General features: G+C 46.2%; 2 protein-coding genes across 3 annotated transcripts in view; one reads left to right on the plus strand and one right to left on the minus strand.

Moving 5' to 3' along the window:
* The window catches only part of SART3 (spliceosome associated factor 3, U4/U6 recycling protein), a 31,503-nt gene extending 23,799 nt beyond the window's left edge, over positions 1-7,704 (minus strand). Inside the window, exons 1-3 of one of the 2 annotated variants that reach the window (XM_075898772.2) lie at positions 7,024-7,704; positions 4,553-4,679; positions 2,701-2,805 (exon numbers count right to left, since the gene is read on the minus strand). In XM_075898772.2, the coding sequence (XP_075754887.2) occupies positions 2,701-2,805; positions 4,553-4,679; positions 7,024-7,200 (409 nt within the window). In that variant the 5' untranslated portion in view covers positions 7,201-7,704. The remainder of the gene's footprint in view (positions 1-2,700; positions 2,806-4,552; positions 4,680-7,023) is intronic. The other variant, XM_075898771.2, reaches the window with a different exon arrangement.
* A 1,754-nt stretch (positions 7,705-9,458) lies between these two features.
* On the plus strand, positions 9,459-14,311 carry ISCU (iron-sulfur cluster assembly enzyme). Its single transcript, XM_075898774.2, has 5 exons — positions 9,459-9,616; positions 10,968-11,081; positions 11,841-11,951; positions 12,694-12,772; positions 13,742-14,311. Exons 1-5 carry the CDS (start codon positions 9,518-9,520, stop codon positions 13,834-13,836), a joined length of 498 nt encoding a protein of 165 aa, XP_075754889.1. The 5' UTR covers positions 9,459-9,517; the 3' UTR covers positions 13,837-14,311.
* The last annotated feature ends 917 nt before the right edge of the window (positions 14,312-15,228 follow it).

Raw genomic sequence — 15,228 nt, forward strand, 5'->3', positions numbered from 1 at the left:
CTACACAGTTACTTAATTGAACACATTAATATACCTAATTTTTGTAAGACTTTTGATACAGTGTCACGTCGGCCTCAAACAAATTTGGGATGTGATCTAAATCAGTGTTTCTCAACCAGTGGTACGAGTACCGTTGGGGTACTTGAGAGAAGACTGCGGGATATGTCAACACAACTGAAATTTGGAGAACATTGAATTTTTGTTTTCAGTTTTACAGCATTTTATTACTTTTGTACTTTTTACATCCAAAAATTTCATCGCCAGCTATGATTATGTTGTTTAAGCAAATGTGTTGCAATGGTAGAAAAAAAATTGTGTCGCTGAAAACTGTAGGTACTGGGGGTACTTTTTTTTTAAGGGTACTTTATTTAAAAAGTTTGAGAAACACTGATCTAGATTAAATTACTATAGGGCAGGAACATAACCGGTCAAAAGTTAGGATGAAGAGGTGCGTAATTTGCTAATCGTATAATCGATAGAATTTGTATCAAGTACATGATAAGCCAATAAGGAAAGGTGCTCAGTCCCGGATCACGCCAGATCCAGGAGCTATCCCCCACTGCAGCTCTGCAGTTTAAATGTAGTAAGAGCCAGGTCACAGGGCTGGCCGCAAGGTTCCCAGGTACAGAGAATGAAGGATACTAGTTCATCATATACCTTAAAAAAGCACTCACTCAAAATCCAAATTGTAATCCACTCTCCAGTTACCCTGCAATCTCAACTACCTCCGGCTTCCCATGATTAACAATCTTCGACCTGACTTATCAACGGACATCTTTAAATGCCAGCCATATTAACTATTACATTCACATCTTTCAACAAATAGTGGGTGGGCATGGATTTTTTACATTTCTGTGCATGGAGTTCCACATTATAGTTTCACTGATGTGTGTAAGTGAGGTATGTTATTAGACTGAAAAGGGTGGATGCACAATTTTTTCATGGGATTGAAAATCCATTTTCCAACCTGCTCTAGTCTGTAATGTTTATAAAAGCTCCAGACTATTAATACCTGTCTGTGTCCTGCAGGAACAGCACAAATAAGCAAGAAAGGACAAAAAAATGGCAGTAAAACTGCAAGGTAGAGCTAGAGAGCAGGGCTGAGCACCAGACCTCCAATGTTACACCACAGACCACAACAAAACCCAATTAGCCTTTCATCTCCTAAATTCCATGTCCCATGCCCCCACTTGTCATTCCAAATTACAAAACCTGCATGCTATCCTTTCCTGAAGTTTTGCATTTTTTTTAATTGCTCTAAATCAAACTATTGCAAAAATTCAGGGAAAACTAAAAATAATGGTCTGTTGGCAATGGGGATAAGAAAAGCTGAGTGAGCAGTTCCATCACTTTTATTCTATATCAATTCCCTGGGTGGTCAGAGAATAATTCCTTTTGTACATGATTTTTAGAAGTTCAAGAGTGGCTTTGAAGAATTAACAAATAGCTACTACTGACTAGGGATGTAAGCGACCAGTCAACTATGCCATAAGCATGCGCTTATCAAGTATCTGAGTAGTGACTCTACCAGTCGCTTTCCTCCCAACCACCTTGCTTCCTCTACCAGAGGAACAAGGAGTGGGGGGGGGGGGGTCAGTGCTGCGGGAAGCTAGCTTTAAAGCCGGTTCCCTGGAACCATCAGGGACAAAAAGGACAGAGAGGCAGAGGTGTAGCGGTGGACCAGGTATGAGCCAGGAATCAGCTGTCCCAGCTCACACCCGGTCCCAGACACTGCACCTCTGCTTTTCAAAATGTATTAAGAGCTGCTAAGCTCTTAATATGTTTAAAAGGTAGAGCCACAGCAGGGTTAGCTCCTGGGGCCGGGAACTAACCCCATTGTAGCTCTGCAGTTTACCCCCTTATTGACTGCCTGAGTAGTTGATGGAAATTCCATTGACTAACTGATTACCTGATTGCATACAAATTTAACATCCCTACTACTGACACATCAATAATATCTGCCAATTCATTTCACAGCTAGCTCCACCACTATAATACATGAAGCAAACCTGACTGTTCAGCCTAATAATTAGGTACTTAGCAGCAGCCATTGCTTGATGAATAGGTGTGAACAAGTACCAGATATTTGTCTCTCTTTTAATGAAAGTCCCAGCGGCCCAGTGCTGTGAAATGTGGGTTAGCTTGAGTATTTAAGTAGGTAGGTTAATAAAGGATTATGTCTTTTTTGTAATTAATAGCAACTCACTCTTAAAAAGCTTTTACAGACTGTGGACATAATAGAAACACATGAAAGAGAGCAGGAACTAAAAAATAAGGTCTACAGAAAAATGCAAGGTACTGAAAATAAGCCTTTTAAAAACACTTTCTAAAAACAAGAACAGAAGAATTAATTATAGGATACAGGATTCAATATCTGTAAGGACAGACTCCTCATCAGGTAACAGCAAGATACAAAGCCAGGAAATGTAGTGTTAATCAGCTGCTCTCCACTGAAATCAATGAAATGATACAATAGAGCTGAATCCTTCAACAACTTCTCTCCAATTTGCATAAATTTCAAATCTCCATCTAAGTATCATCAACAGATTGTGAGTTATTACTTTTAAAACAGCTATTCTTTACCGCACAGATCCAAAACAAATTTGGGGGAGTATTTTTCACAGTATTAACCATAAGAAAGCAGTGAAGAAGAATGCAAAACTACAAATGTTTATTTTGCAGGGGATCTTTGCAACTTACAGATATAGTCTTTCACAGCTCTCTCAAACAGCTCATAAACCTTCTCACGATCAGTGTTTTCAGAAGCCATCCTTATCTCATCCTTCAACCAATCTAGCCAAATTTCTGAAAAAGAACAGGAACTTCAGAGGTACATTACCAAGAATATTCAAAAGAATCCAAAAGATAAGAAATTAGTTTAACTTGGCATCACTACATAGCATAGTTTGAAAATGTGGTTATTTTTTGTAACACTTTTTTGAACTTTTACAGTTAGCTATAACAAATTTTACTAAAGCTTTGGCCAGTTTTTACAATCCTACCACCAAATATTTAAGTAAATATCTATCTATTTGTAAAGGTAGAGCATTACCATGATGCTTATATGATAAATGTCAGTTCAATTCCCAGGGAACAATGGCCCATAGCACAAGTGATTACTAGCACAATTTGTACCCTTCTAGATACACAGCAGATGCCAATCACTGAACAGCCACAAAGGCGGTTCTCTCACCCTCTTTCTGGGAAGAGGCCCTTCCATGTCAGGTCAAGGCACGTCTGCCAGGCTGTACAGGGAAGTTTGCCCAGATGCTGTCTGTCCCGTCAATAAAAAAAAAATTAGGCTAATAGGCTATTTGTAACTTTCAACAGCATCCTTTTACAACATACAGTAAACCTCCGATAATCCGGCACCTTTAGGACCCACGGGGTGCCGGATTATCAAATATGCCGGACTATCAGAAGGGGGGGGCTATGAGGGGTCTGGGGTGGGGTGGGGAGATGCTACCCCAGACCCTCTCATAGCCCTCCCTTCTGTTAGTCCGGCTCTGCCCCAGGAGCCCCTGATTCAGCCGCTGCTGGTCAGTTTCAGCAGCGGCTGAATCGGGGACGCCTGCAGCAGAGCAGCTGGAGTGCTGCCGGGTTGGTCCGGTAGCGCCGACCCTTGGCGCCGCGAGACCAACCCGTCAGTACCCCAACTGCTCTTGGGGACGCCTGGGGCAGAGCAGCTGGGGTGCTGACGGGTTGGTCCCGCAGCGCCGCTCCTCGGCACTACTGGACCAACCCGGCAGCACCCCAGCTTCTCTGCCCCAGGTGTCCCCAAGTCAGCCGCTGCAGAAACTGATCAGCGGCTGACACCAGAAAGCCAGAGGCAGAGCTGCTCTGCCCCGGGCTTCCTGGAGTCAGCCCTGGTCAGTTTCAGCAGCGGCTGAATCAGGACGCCTGGGACAGAGCAGCTGGGGCGCTGCTGGGTTGGTCTGGTAGCGCCAAACCTCGGCGCTGTGGGGACCAACCCAGCAGCACCCCAGCTGCTCTGTCCTAGGTGTACCCAAGTCAGCTGCTGCTGAAACTGACCAGTGGCTGATTCCAGGAAGCTGGGACAGAGCAGCTCTGTCTCGGGCTTCCTGGAGTCAGCCGCTGGGTTGGTCCCGCAGCCCCGAGGGGCAGTGCTACTGGACCTACCCGGCAGCACTCCAGCTGTTCTGCCCCCTGCTTCCCGGATTCAGCGCTGATCAGTTTTAGCAGCGGCTGAATTGGGGAAGCTGGGGGCAGAGCAGCTCCAATGGTCCGGCTACCCAGAGCATTTCCGGGTTCCTGATGGTGCCGGACCATCAGGAGTGCCAGACCGTCAGATGCCGGACCATCAGAGTTTTACTGTATTATGAAATATTAACCTTTTGGCAGGAATTTGTATGCTCAACACTGGACTTCATCATCAGAAGCATCCACTAACTACAATCCCCAAAAATGTCTGATTTGTACTTCCATGTTAAAATTCAACACCACTATTTTACAAAATGTTCAATTTAGCTGCTAAAAACAGTGGGAGGAGCTTACAGAAGGATAACCAGTGTGAACTAAAGTAATCCTGTACCTTCAGTCAGGGGAAAGAGTTCACTCATCTTCTGGCGGGCTCTTCTAAGCTTTACCAGCTCTCCTTCCTGGCGAAGCAGTTTTATTAGGTCCAAGTGACAGTTATAGTCAAATGCATTGATGGAAAGCTTTAAAAAGGAGATGAAGAAATGTAAGAGAGTATATCCAGCAATTGGTTACTAGGGTAGAACTTCAGAGTTCTATTTTGGACTGTGCCATCAATTCCTTCAGTGTCTCAGGTAATGGCTACACTATAGAGCTTACAGCAGTGCAACTGTAAGCTCTCTAGTGGAGCTGCTCTCAGTGGACTGGAGAGAGCTCTCCAATTAATCCACCCCAACAAGTGGCAGCTGGAGAAGATCTCTTAACAACATAGAGCAGTTCACAATGGTTCTTATGTTGGCGTAATTTACATTGCTCAGGGAGTGGTTTGTTCACACCCCGAGCAACATAAATTACACCAGTCAAAGTGCTAGTGTAGACCTACCCCCAGACTGCTCAATGTGAAGTGAAAATAATACACGCCTTTCACCAGTCTGCATAAAGGTTGTGCAATGTTTCATTGTTTTCAAAGCCCACTGAGGGTACAAAATGAAAGATTCTATTTTGGCAGGTGACTGAACTGAGCCCTTGGAGCTAGAAGCCACTGTTTAATAATGTGGATCCTCAGGTGATAAGCATAATAAGCAGGTGCCTAAATCTCACTAAGCAGTTGTGCACATTTGTCTAATCATCATTTTAGTGGTAAAACTGATGGTTTGTATCCAAATTGCAGTAGATCCCACTTTTCAATAACACTGTACAAAAACGGAGAATTTGCTCCAGTAAACTAATATAAATATCCAAAAAATGTTAGCTTCCCATCTAATAACTGGAAATAGCAAACATAAGCAGTTCTCAAGATAAAATAGTAGTTTCTGAGATGTGAAAAGATCGAAGTTCTTTTCTAATTAAGGTTCTGCCTCCCTATTCTCAATGTACGTCAAGCTCAGAAAAACATTTGTTACTGCATGGTCCACCTTGCAGTTCATTTCAACAACAGACACGCATGCTTTCCAATTATATTAGTCCTCAAGAAGTTCTATTCCTGGTTGCAACCATCAATTATTTCAGTAATCAGTGCATAGAGAAAACCCTCTGAAGTTAGCACTATTCCAGTTTGCCATAGCAATTAAAACACCAAAGAATTACACAACAGAACTATTTCATAAAGATATAACATTTTCATAATTACCATGCTGAAATTAAAAGCGAAGAGCACATTTTTGTAGAAATTCTGAAAGTGTCTCCAACTGAAAGGGTTGTGTACCAAGACGGCTAAAAAAGGTACATATTTCAATTCTCGACCAGAAACCACACATAGTTTATGAATAGTATAATGTACATACATTACACATGATTATGAAACTTTGAATTTGTTAGCAATATTAGGGTTTAACTGATTAACTGTTTAACCAATCAGCTGATGCTTATCAGTTAATGGTACAGATTACACTCAACCAATTCCAGGGGGAGGTGGTTTCACTGCAGTAGGGAAAAGAAGTTTCCTTCCCAGGGAGGACAAGCAGCTCTCTTCCTCCTCCCAAGCGAGGTAGGCAGCTTCACTGAAGGCTCTACAGTACTGCTGAACCAGTAGCACATGTAGCCACTAAGATTTTTAGCAGTTTCACAGTTACCCTATTACACGATTTTTAACATCCCTTGTTCCACTGTGTGTTCAAAGAATTTGAGACTATAAACAAACAGAAAGGATTTCTTGATATTTTACAACAGACAGCAGAATTATACAATCCTGGATTAACACTACAGAATGAATGGGTGTGAATTCCCCACACCTAAAAGTTCACCCATCTATACTATCACATGTTCCTTATTCTCTTTAATCCACTCGTTCCAAAAATCTCTCCCTTTCTTCACATGTTAATTGTGCTCCAACATTTAATGGGGGGGCCACGATACAGACTCCATCACCTATTGATTCCTTTGCTCTATCAATATTAATGATGTGTACGGCCCTAGCCCCCACAAAATGCAACTCTGCTTCCTGTGCACACACAGACAATCCCTGGCCTATAGCTCCTAACAGATGAAGGCAAGCAGCGATAAGCAAGGGCAGAGAAGGATTCTGTTCTTCTGTGCACCCTACAGAAAGCGTGGGGGCTCCTGCTGAGCAGTGACTCGCCCCCAGTCTGGATGCTCACACCCCCCAAGGATGAGGGCCCGATGCTCTGGCCTGGGCGCTACTCGCAGAGCCCCCAGGGCGGCGCTTCCCTCCTGCACACCCCGAACCGCAGCCGCGGAGCCGCCTCCCCCGCCCCGCGCGCTGCGGGGACCGAACCGAGGGTGACCCCGCCGGCCGAGGCAGGGCTGAGGGCGGCTCCACGCGCGAGGCAACGGGCTTCGCGGGCGCACCCGGCTCGCGCCCCGCCCCCTCCCCCCGCGTGCCCACGAGCACCGGGCCGCGATCCCCACCTGCTCCTCCAGCCGCTGGATCTCGGCCTCGTTCTCCTTCTCCTCGTCCTCGCCATCCGCCGACGAGCCCGAGTCGCTCTCGTCCCCGCCCTGCTCCTCCGGCCGCCGCTCTTCCGCCGCCGCCGCCGCCGCTACTGCCGCCGTCTCTTCGGGCCCGGCTGCCGCCGCCTCCGCCATCTTGTGCAGCTACGCGCTGCGCACTGCCTGCCGACCTCGGCCAAGCCGCGGGGCTGCCGCTGGCGCGCCTGACTCGCCCGTCCCCGCGCAGATGCTGAACGCACCCCCGACAAGAAGATTGAAGGCCCGGGTGGAGCTCGCTGTACTCAGCTCTGCAGCAACGGCTGTTTCCGATTAGGGAGTCACGGCCTTCTCGTGATGGATTCTTACAGGCACCTGCGTGGGCTGCTGAGGTCCTCCTGGGCATGTCGGGGCCCTGAAGGAGGTCCCCCTGGCCAGGGCTTGTCGGTAGGGGAAGGACCCAGGCTTGGCCGCCATATTGTGTGTGGCAACTCTTCTGTACGCAGGCTCAAAGGCTTGCTTGGGCTTTGAGCACCTCTGTCCATAGCAAAATGGCTCGGGTCTTGTTGCTGCGTCCCCGCTCATCCTCCCACAACCATAGCAGGATGAGAGCCATTGTAATAACTGGACATTCAGTACACGATGTACGTGTATCATGGATGGTGCAGGGGCTAGTGCACAAGAAATTAAATATTCTCGTCTTTATAAAGTTCCCGTAGCTGCATCACTAGAGAATGGGATATGGCATGGGAATTAAATATGGTGAAATGTATTTGCAAAGTCCAGCCCTCCATCCCTCTTACCTCTTTCTGGTGACCTTGCACAAGAAATTAAAACAGATATTTTGCAAAACTCCCTCTGACCTGTCCAACCTCAGTGTTCAGGATGCTGTCTAAATATTTGATAAAACTGTAAAGCATCCTAAGGCAGCAAGGTCTGGAAATATGCAAATGGGAATATGAATAAAAAAACTTGCACCTCTTCTCTCTCTCCCCCCCCCCCCACCCCCATTAGAACTCATTCCCTCAGAAGCCAAATGAGAAACCAAGTACTGATCACAACAGAGCAAGACTATTATTAGCTCTCTGGTCTGGAATCCTGACTAGCTAATTGTCAAACTACAACACTGTATAGGACAAATTCAGGCTTTGGATAAACTGCCTGGCTACATCTAGACTGGCATGATTTTCCGGAAATGTTTTTAACAGAAAAGTTTTCCGTTAAAAGCATTTTCGGCACAGAGCGTCTAGATTGGCACGGACACTTTTCCGCAAAAGCACTTTTTGCGGAAAAGCGTCCGTGGCCAATCTAGACACACTTTTCTGCAAAAAAGCCCCAATCATCATTTTCGCGATCAGGGCTTTTTTTGCGCAAAACAAATCTCAGCTGTCTACACTGGCCCTTTTGTGCAAAAGTTTTGCACAAAAGGGACTTTTGCCCGAATGGGAGCAGCATAGTATTTCCGCAAAAAACGCTGATTTCTTACAGTAGGAAATCAGTGCTTTTGCGGAAATTCAAGCAGACAGTGTAGACAGCAGGCAAGTTTTTCCAGAAAAGCAACTGATTTTCCAGAAAAACTGGCCAGTCTAGACACAGCCCCTGAGAGTGGATCATCTGTCAGCCAGCTGTTAGGTGAGTCCTGTAAATGGTTCTGAACATGGTGCAAAACACAGTTGGCTTTAGAGATGTAAGTGACTAGCCTAAGCAACTAGTCAACTACTAGGTGGAAGGGAGCAGGAGCCTGTGCTGGGAAGAACCAATTAGGTTCCCACCACCATGTCTCCACTGTGGGATGGAAACAGAAGCATACCAGTTCCCACTCCTGGCACTTCTGCTTTTGAAATGTACAAGAGTCCTTTTTTGAACCCTGATCTTCACAATTTGCTCTAGCAAGGAGTTCCACTGGTTGCAATAAGCCTGGCAGGCATAAACACATATCTCAGTGGGCTGGGTCTTCCCCGCTTGGAGGGCTTGTTGCTCCCCTAGGCAAGTGGGTGTGTGCACAATGTGCACCGGGCCCAGGCACAGAACAGCTGTTGGTTAAGCCTGGGTTGGTTTCTGCCGGCAATACTCGGGTTCATCCAGACCCGGCTATTGGCTCTCTCAGGCCTGGGCAGCTCTCCCGGGGCAGCGATGCCGAGCAGGCGTGGAGGGTCCATTTCCCAAGCGCAGAGCAAAAGGATGCAAAGCGCCATAAACATGTCCTGGGGGCGCGCCCTGCTGCACGCGGCGCTGCGCGGCCCCCGCCGGCACCAGCAGACACGTGACCGGCCGGGTTGGATACCACAGGGGGGAGGGGCCGGACACGCGCCTTCTAGCTGCTGCTCTTTGAGCCCCGCAAGTCACTGCCCTTTGCCCCTCGCGAGGGGGCGGGGCCAGGACACGTGCGGGTCACGTGGGGGGCGTGACGCGACGCGCTCCTAACAGTGCGCGGGGACAGGGCGGGACATCTCGCGCTGCCCGCTGCCGAGAGAAGATGGCGGCGCTGAGGCTGACGGGGGGCTGGGCTGCCGCTGCGCTGCTGAGACCCGGGCCCGGGGGGTTGGCAGGCCCCGCCGCGGGGTATCACAAGAAGGTCAGTGAGGGGGCCGGGAGCAGCACCGGGGGCGGGGGGGGCCTTGTAGGCGAGATGTGAGTCCTTAGGGGCGGGGCGTGAGGGGGCAAGAGGCTGACAGCAGCGATGGGGGCGGGGGAGTAGAGAGGGGTGGGGGCAGCGATGGGGGCGGGGGAGTAGAGAGGGGGGAGGGGTGGGGGCAGCATTGGGGGCGGGGGGAGTAGAGAGGGGGGAGGGGTGGGGGGAGTAGAGAGGGGGGAGGGGTGGGGGCAGCATTGGGGGCGGGGGGGAGTAGAGAGGGGGGAGGGGTGGGGGCAGCATTGGGGGCGGGGGGGAGTAGAGAGGGGGGAGGGGTGGGGGCAGCATTGGGGGCGGGGGGGAGTAGAGAGGGGGGAGGGGTGGGGGCAGCATTGGGGGCGGGGGGGAGTAGAGAGGGGGGAGGGGTGGGGGCAGCATTGGGGGCGGGGGGGAGTAGAGAGGGGGGAGGGGTGGGGGCAGCATTGGGGGCGGGGGGGAGTAGAGAGGGGGGAGGGGTGGGGGCAGCATTGGGGGCGGGGGGGAGAGAGAGGGGGGAGGGGTGGGGGCAGCATTGGGGCGGGGGGGAGTAGAGAGGGGGGAGGGGTGGGGGCAGCATTGGGGCGGGGGGGAGTAGAGAGGGGGGAGGGGTGGGGGCAGCATTGGGGCGGGGGGGAGTAGAGAGGGGGGAGGGGTGGGGGCAGCATTGGGGCGGGGGGGAGTAGAGAGGGGGAGGGGTGGGGGCAGCATTGGGGCGGGGGGGAGTAGAGAGGGGGGAGGGGTGGGGGCAGCATTGGGGGCGGGGGGGAGTGGAGAGGGGGGAGGGGTGGGGGCAGCATTGGGGGCGGGGGGGAGTGGAGAGGGGGGAGGGGTGGGGGCAGCATTGGGGGCGGGGGGAGTGGAGAGGGGGAGGGGTGGGGGCAGCATTGGGGGCGGGGGGGAGTGGAGAGGGGGGAGGGGTGGGGGCAGCATTGAGGGCGGGGGGGAGTAGAGAGGGGGGAGGGGTGGGGGCAGCATTGGGGCAGGAGGTTGTTGGTTGTGAGATCAGCATGGAGGGGAGGTAGAGCAGAGAGGGGTTGGGAGGAAAGAACTTGGCAGGGGTGAAGAAGAGGATGGGATCCTGGGAGTTGTGTGGGAAACTTGGGACTGGGAAAGGAGAAGGAGGTCTGGCTATTGTGGGACTAGGGGGCTTATGGACTCCCATGCCCTTGAAGCTGGGGCAGCGTTGGGGAGGTTCTCAGCCGTGCCACGCACTGGGCTTTCTTGCAGTATGTTTTAAACTGCACAGACGTTGTGAGCGCTTTCCTAGACAGGGACTGTAGATACCATAATCCTTGCCAATAAAATTCCCTTTTAGGTAGTGGATCACTACGAAAATCCTAGAAACGTGGGCTCCCTTGATAAGAGTGCAAAGAACGTTGGCACTGGATTAGTGGGTGCCCCTGCCTGTGGAGATGTGATGAAATTACAGGTGAGTTATCAAATAACAAACATGATTATTTCTGTGTTCACTGAGAGATCTCTAGTATATTGAATATTATGAACTGACCACGCTGGTTATGTTGACAATCATATAAGCTGTTTGCCAGGAAAAAAAGAGAGGACATGCAAGTAACTTTACAAAATGAAAAGTTACAGAATATGAACATATTAGTCTTAAATGAGAACTGCCTTCACATGAAACTTCTGGTGGATAATTCTGATTTAATGGTATTACAGGTGGTAAAATAAAAAATATAAAAGAGCCTCTATTTCATTTATATATCTGATAACACTTTGCAAATCTTGATTGTTTCCCATACATTGTCATGTTATCCACTGTTAAAATGTTCTGGTGAAAATCAACAAGAATATCAGGAGGATTCAGAGGCAGGTGTCAGCTCTGAAGACTACATTTAACTCACCTTTTGAAACAAAAGTAGACCTTAAGTGGATGATGTCCATTAAAGTCTACTTGTAACTGCTGTCTTAAACCACTAGTAAAATGACTTTCCGTTTCTAGAACTAAAATGTAAATGTTTTACAGTATTCCTTGCCTTACTCTTAGGTCCTATTCTGCTACCATGGATACCAATGTGAAGGATACTTTGCCTTGATTTCTGTGAATAGGTTGAAATCAAATCATTATCAAGCTGAGTCCTCTTCAGTTATAGTACCACAAGAATGTTATGTAACCAAATATATAACACAAATATTATATACCAAATCAATGTCATTGGAATTCTTGCAGGTTGAAGTAGATAAAAATGGAAAAATTGTTGATGCAAGATTCAAAACATTTGGCTGTGGATCAGCAATTGCCTCAAGCTCATTGGCCACAGAATGGATTAAAGGAAAAACGGTAAAACTGACTTCACATCTGTGAAAGAGCATATTACACAAAAACTAGCAGCATAAATCGCTATTAATGCTACACCATTCATTATTAGAGGCTATATGTGGAACCATGAGAAGCATAGTATGAAGTTTCCGTTTTACCTAGTGTGAATTTTTTCTACAATGAAGCAGGTTAAAAATATTTCATCCCTGTCAATGAAATGTGATCTAGTTTACTAATCTTAATTTCCATTTCTAGAAAAGCAGACCTTACTTTGATAGCTTAATTTTCAAAGTGGCTTTGGCCTACATAGCCAGAAATAATTTATGCATATTTTCCTGACAGAGGATATTGTGAAGACCAAGTCTTTAACAGGGTTCAAAAAAGAACTAGTTAAATTCATGGAGGATATATCCCTCAATATTTATTAGCCAGGATAGGTAGGAAGGGTGTCCCTAGCCTTTGTTTGTCAGAAGCTGTTCATATGAAAATTTTTTGCTTACGTCTGGTATCTTGGGATGGAAGGAGAATGGGAAAGATGTTGATAGGGTGGTCAGAGCAATTTGTTTATACACAACCCTTTTAAAATGCTTTTGCACTATCAGTAAGCATACCAAAATAATTCTTTGTATGTTTCTCTCACAACCCCATCCTGAAGGTTAGTCCTCAAAACACGTCTTTCACAAATCTGTGGCTCAAGATGACCACCTCAGGTGATTGATGACTAGCAGCCATAATCCTGTATTAATAGGTTTATAAATTTCAGGTTGACGAAGCCTTGAAGATCAGAAATACTGATATTGCTAGAGAACTCTGTCTTCCTCCAGTTAAACTCCACTGTTCTAGTAAGTTTGAGTTAAATGCAGCTTGTTTAAACACCGAACTGTCTTAATTTTTAGAATCTATATTGTCTAACCTAACCCAGAAACAACATAGTATAACTTACTGTAGTTTGACTCTACAATTCTTACTGAGGATTCTAGGTATTTGCAAAAGACATCAGTCAACAGGATGTCATTAGTGTTACCCACCTTTTGAGTCTGCCATAAATTCTCATGAATTAAATGCATAGCCCTAGTGATCTCTTTTAAGGTGACCTTCAAAAGAAACAAACAGGGTTTGGCTATTTTGGAACATATGATGAAGGCCTGAAAGACTTTGTTATATTTTTGTTAGAAGCCAGATCTTTCATCTAAGAGTCAGTGGTGACTAGAGAATTAGTGGTGTGACATCAAAGAGTCAAAAAAGGAAAGCTGAGCATTTAATCAGAAGGAAAGTCTTGTCTGACCAGTTTACCTTTCTCCAGAACATTAGTCAAGATTCAGTATCCCTTCTCCCTCAATGTAAATGTGAATTCAGACATAAATGACAATGAGAGCTGAAGTTCCTGGTGCTGGTAAGGTGAAGTAGCAACCCCCACTTAAAGAAAAATCCTCACTAATAAATGCCAAAAAATGACATAGGCCCCATTTTTAAATCTTTGTGGGCTCCCTTAAAAGGAATGTAACATATATTAAGGGTGTTGAATAAGATAGATTTCAATTAATTCCTGAGAGAAAATTAAGAGCATTCCCTCAACTAAGGAACAGGGCAGGCTTTGCTGTTGAAACACTCCTTGTGTGTATTAGTCGTAACCTGCAAAAAACACTAGCCTTCTCTTTTTCTATCAGTGTCTCTGCTGCATAGTACTATAGATACTCAATACAAACACTAATGCCTGTTTTTGCTGTTGTTGTTTAAGGTGGATCATTTTTACTCCCTATTTACAAACAGGGTTCTAAACACTTTTTTTTTTTTTTTTTTTTACTTTTCAGTGCTTGCTGAAGATGCAATCAAGGCTGCTCTGGCAGATTACAAGTTGAAACAAGATCCTAAGAAAGAGTTGGAGAAGAAAGCAGCCAATACTTAAAACTAATGTTTGAGACTGTAGAGCTTGCTCTCATTCCACTTAAATCTACAGTGCAATTACTTTAGATGTTAGACATGAGAACCAGTGCAGTACTAAAAAAAGCTGTATAATACGCACATAAGATACGCACAATGTTTCACTGTTTCATGTGTATTAAACCACTGATGTGGTGCTCAAATTACTGGAATGTTTGAGCTTATTTCAGCACAGACTACTGGTCTATTCTGACTTCATATTATGTGTACGGATATGGGTGGCAGTTAGTTCTGGAGTGACAGTTGAGTTTTCAGCAAAGAAAATCCTGGTGTTTCAAATGTTAGAAGGTCTGAAATCCATCGACTAGCTGTACAGTTTTGTATAGTAAAAGGTAATATTGGAAAGTGTTCTGCCTTAGTCTGAATGTCTTATCCATGAAATTGCAGATCAGTTTTATTGCATATGCTGTACATAATTTATTAAACAATCTATGGCAATTCCTATTGGGTATAATTGTGTTAAGAACATAAGAATGGCCATACTGGGTCAGACCAAAGATCCATCCAGCCTGGTATCCTGTCTGCCGACAGTGGCCAATGCCAGGTGCCCCAGAGTGAGTGAATCAAACAGGTAATGATCAAGCGATATTTCCCCTGCCATCCATTTCCACCCTCTGGCAAACAGAAGCTAGGGACACCATTCCTTACCTATCCTGGCTAATAGCCATTAATGGACTTAAATTCATGGAGGTTATCTAGTTCTCTTTTAAATCATGTTATAGTCCTAGCCTTCACAACCTCTTCAGGCAAGGAGTTCCACAGGTTGACTGTGCACTGTCTGAAGAACTTCCTTTTATTTGTTTTAAACCTGCTGCCCATTAGAGGCCACCAAATGAAACTAGTTCTTATACTATGGGAACAAGTAAACAACATTTCCTTATTTACTCTCTCCATACCACTCATGATTTTATATACCTCTATCACATCCCCCCTTAGTCTCCTATTTTCCAACCTGAAAAGTCCTAGTCTCTTTAATCTCTCCTCATATTGGACCCATTCGAAACCCCTAATCATTTTAATTGCCCTCCTCTGAACTTTTTCTAATGCCAGTATATCTTTTTTGAGATGAGACCACACCTCTATTCAGTATTCAAGGTGTGGGTGTACTGTGGATTTATATAAGGGCAATAAGATATTTTGTCTTATTCTCTGTCCCTTTTTTAATGATTCCTAACATTCTGTTTTGCTTTTTCAACTGCCACTGCATGCTGCATGGATGTCTTCAGAGAACTATCCACGATGACTCCAAGATCTCTTTCCCAATTAGTTGTAGCTAAATTAACCCCCATCATATTGTTTGTATAGTTGGGGTTATTTTTTCCAATGTACATTACTTTACTTTTATCCACATTCAATT

This window comes from Pelodiscus sinensis, chromosome Z, assembly GCF_052426305.1.
Source record: "Pelodiscus sinensis isolate ZL-2025 chromosome Z, ASM5242630v1, whole genome shotgun sequence".
Classification (NCBI taxonomy): domain Eukaryota; kingdom Metazoa; phylum Chordata; order Testudines; family Trionychidae; genus Pelodiscus; species Pelodiscus sinensis.

Bases quoted from the DNA above. Each gene is read 5' to 3' on its own strand.
- ISCU (XM_075898774.2), top strand. From the start codon at position 9,518: ATGGCGGCGCTGAGGCTGACGGGGGGCTGGGCTGCCGCTGCGCTGCTG. The intron at 11,082-11,840 runs GTGAGTTATCAA...GAATTCTTGCAG, and splicing joins GAGATGTGATGAAATTACAG to GTTGAAGTAGATAAAAATGG. The intron at 12,773-13,741 runs GTAAGTTTGAGT...TTTACTTTTCAG, and splicing joins AGTTAAACTCCACTGTTCTA to TGCTTGCTGAAGATGCAATC.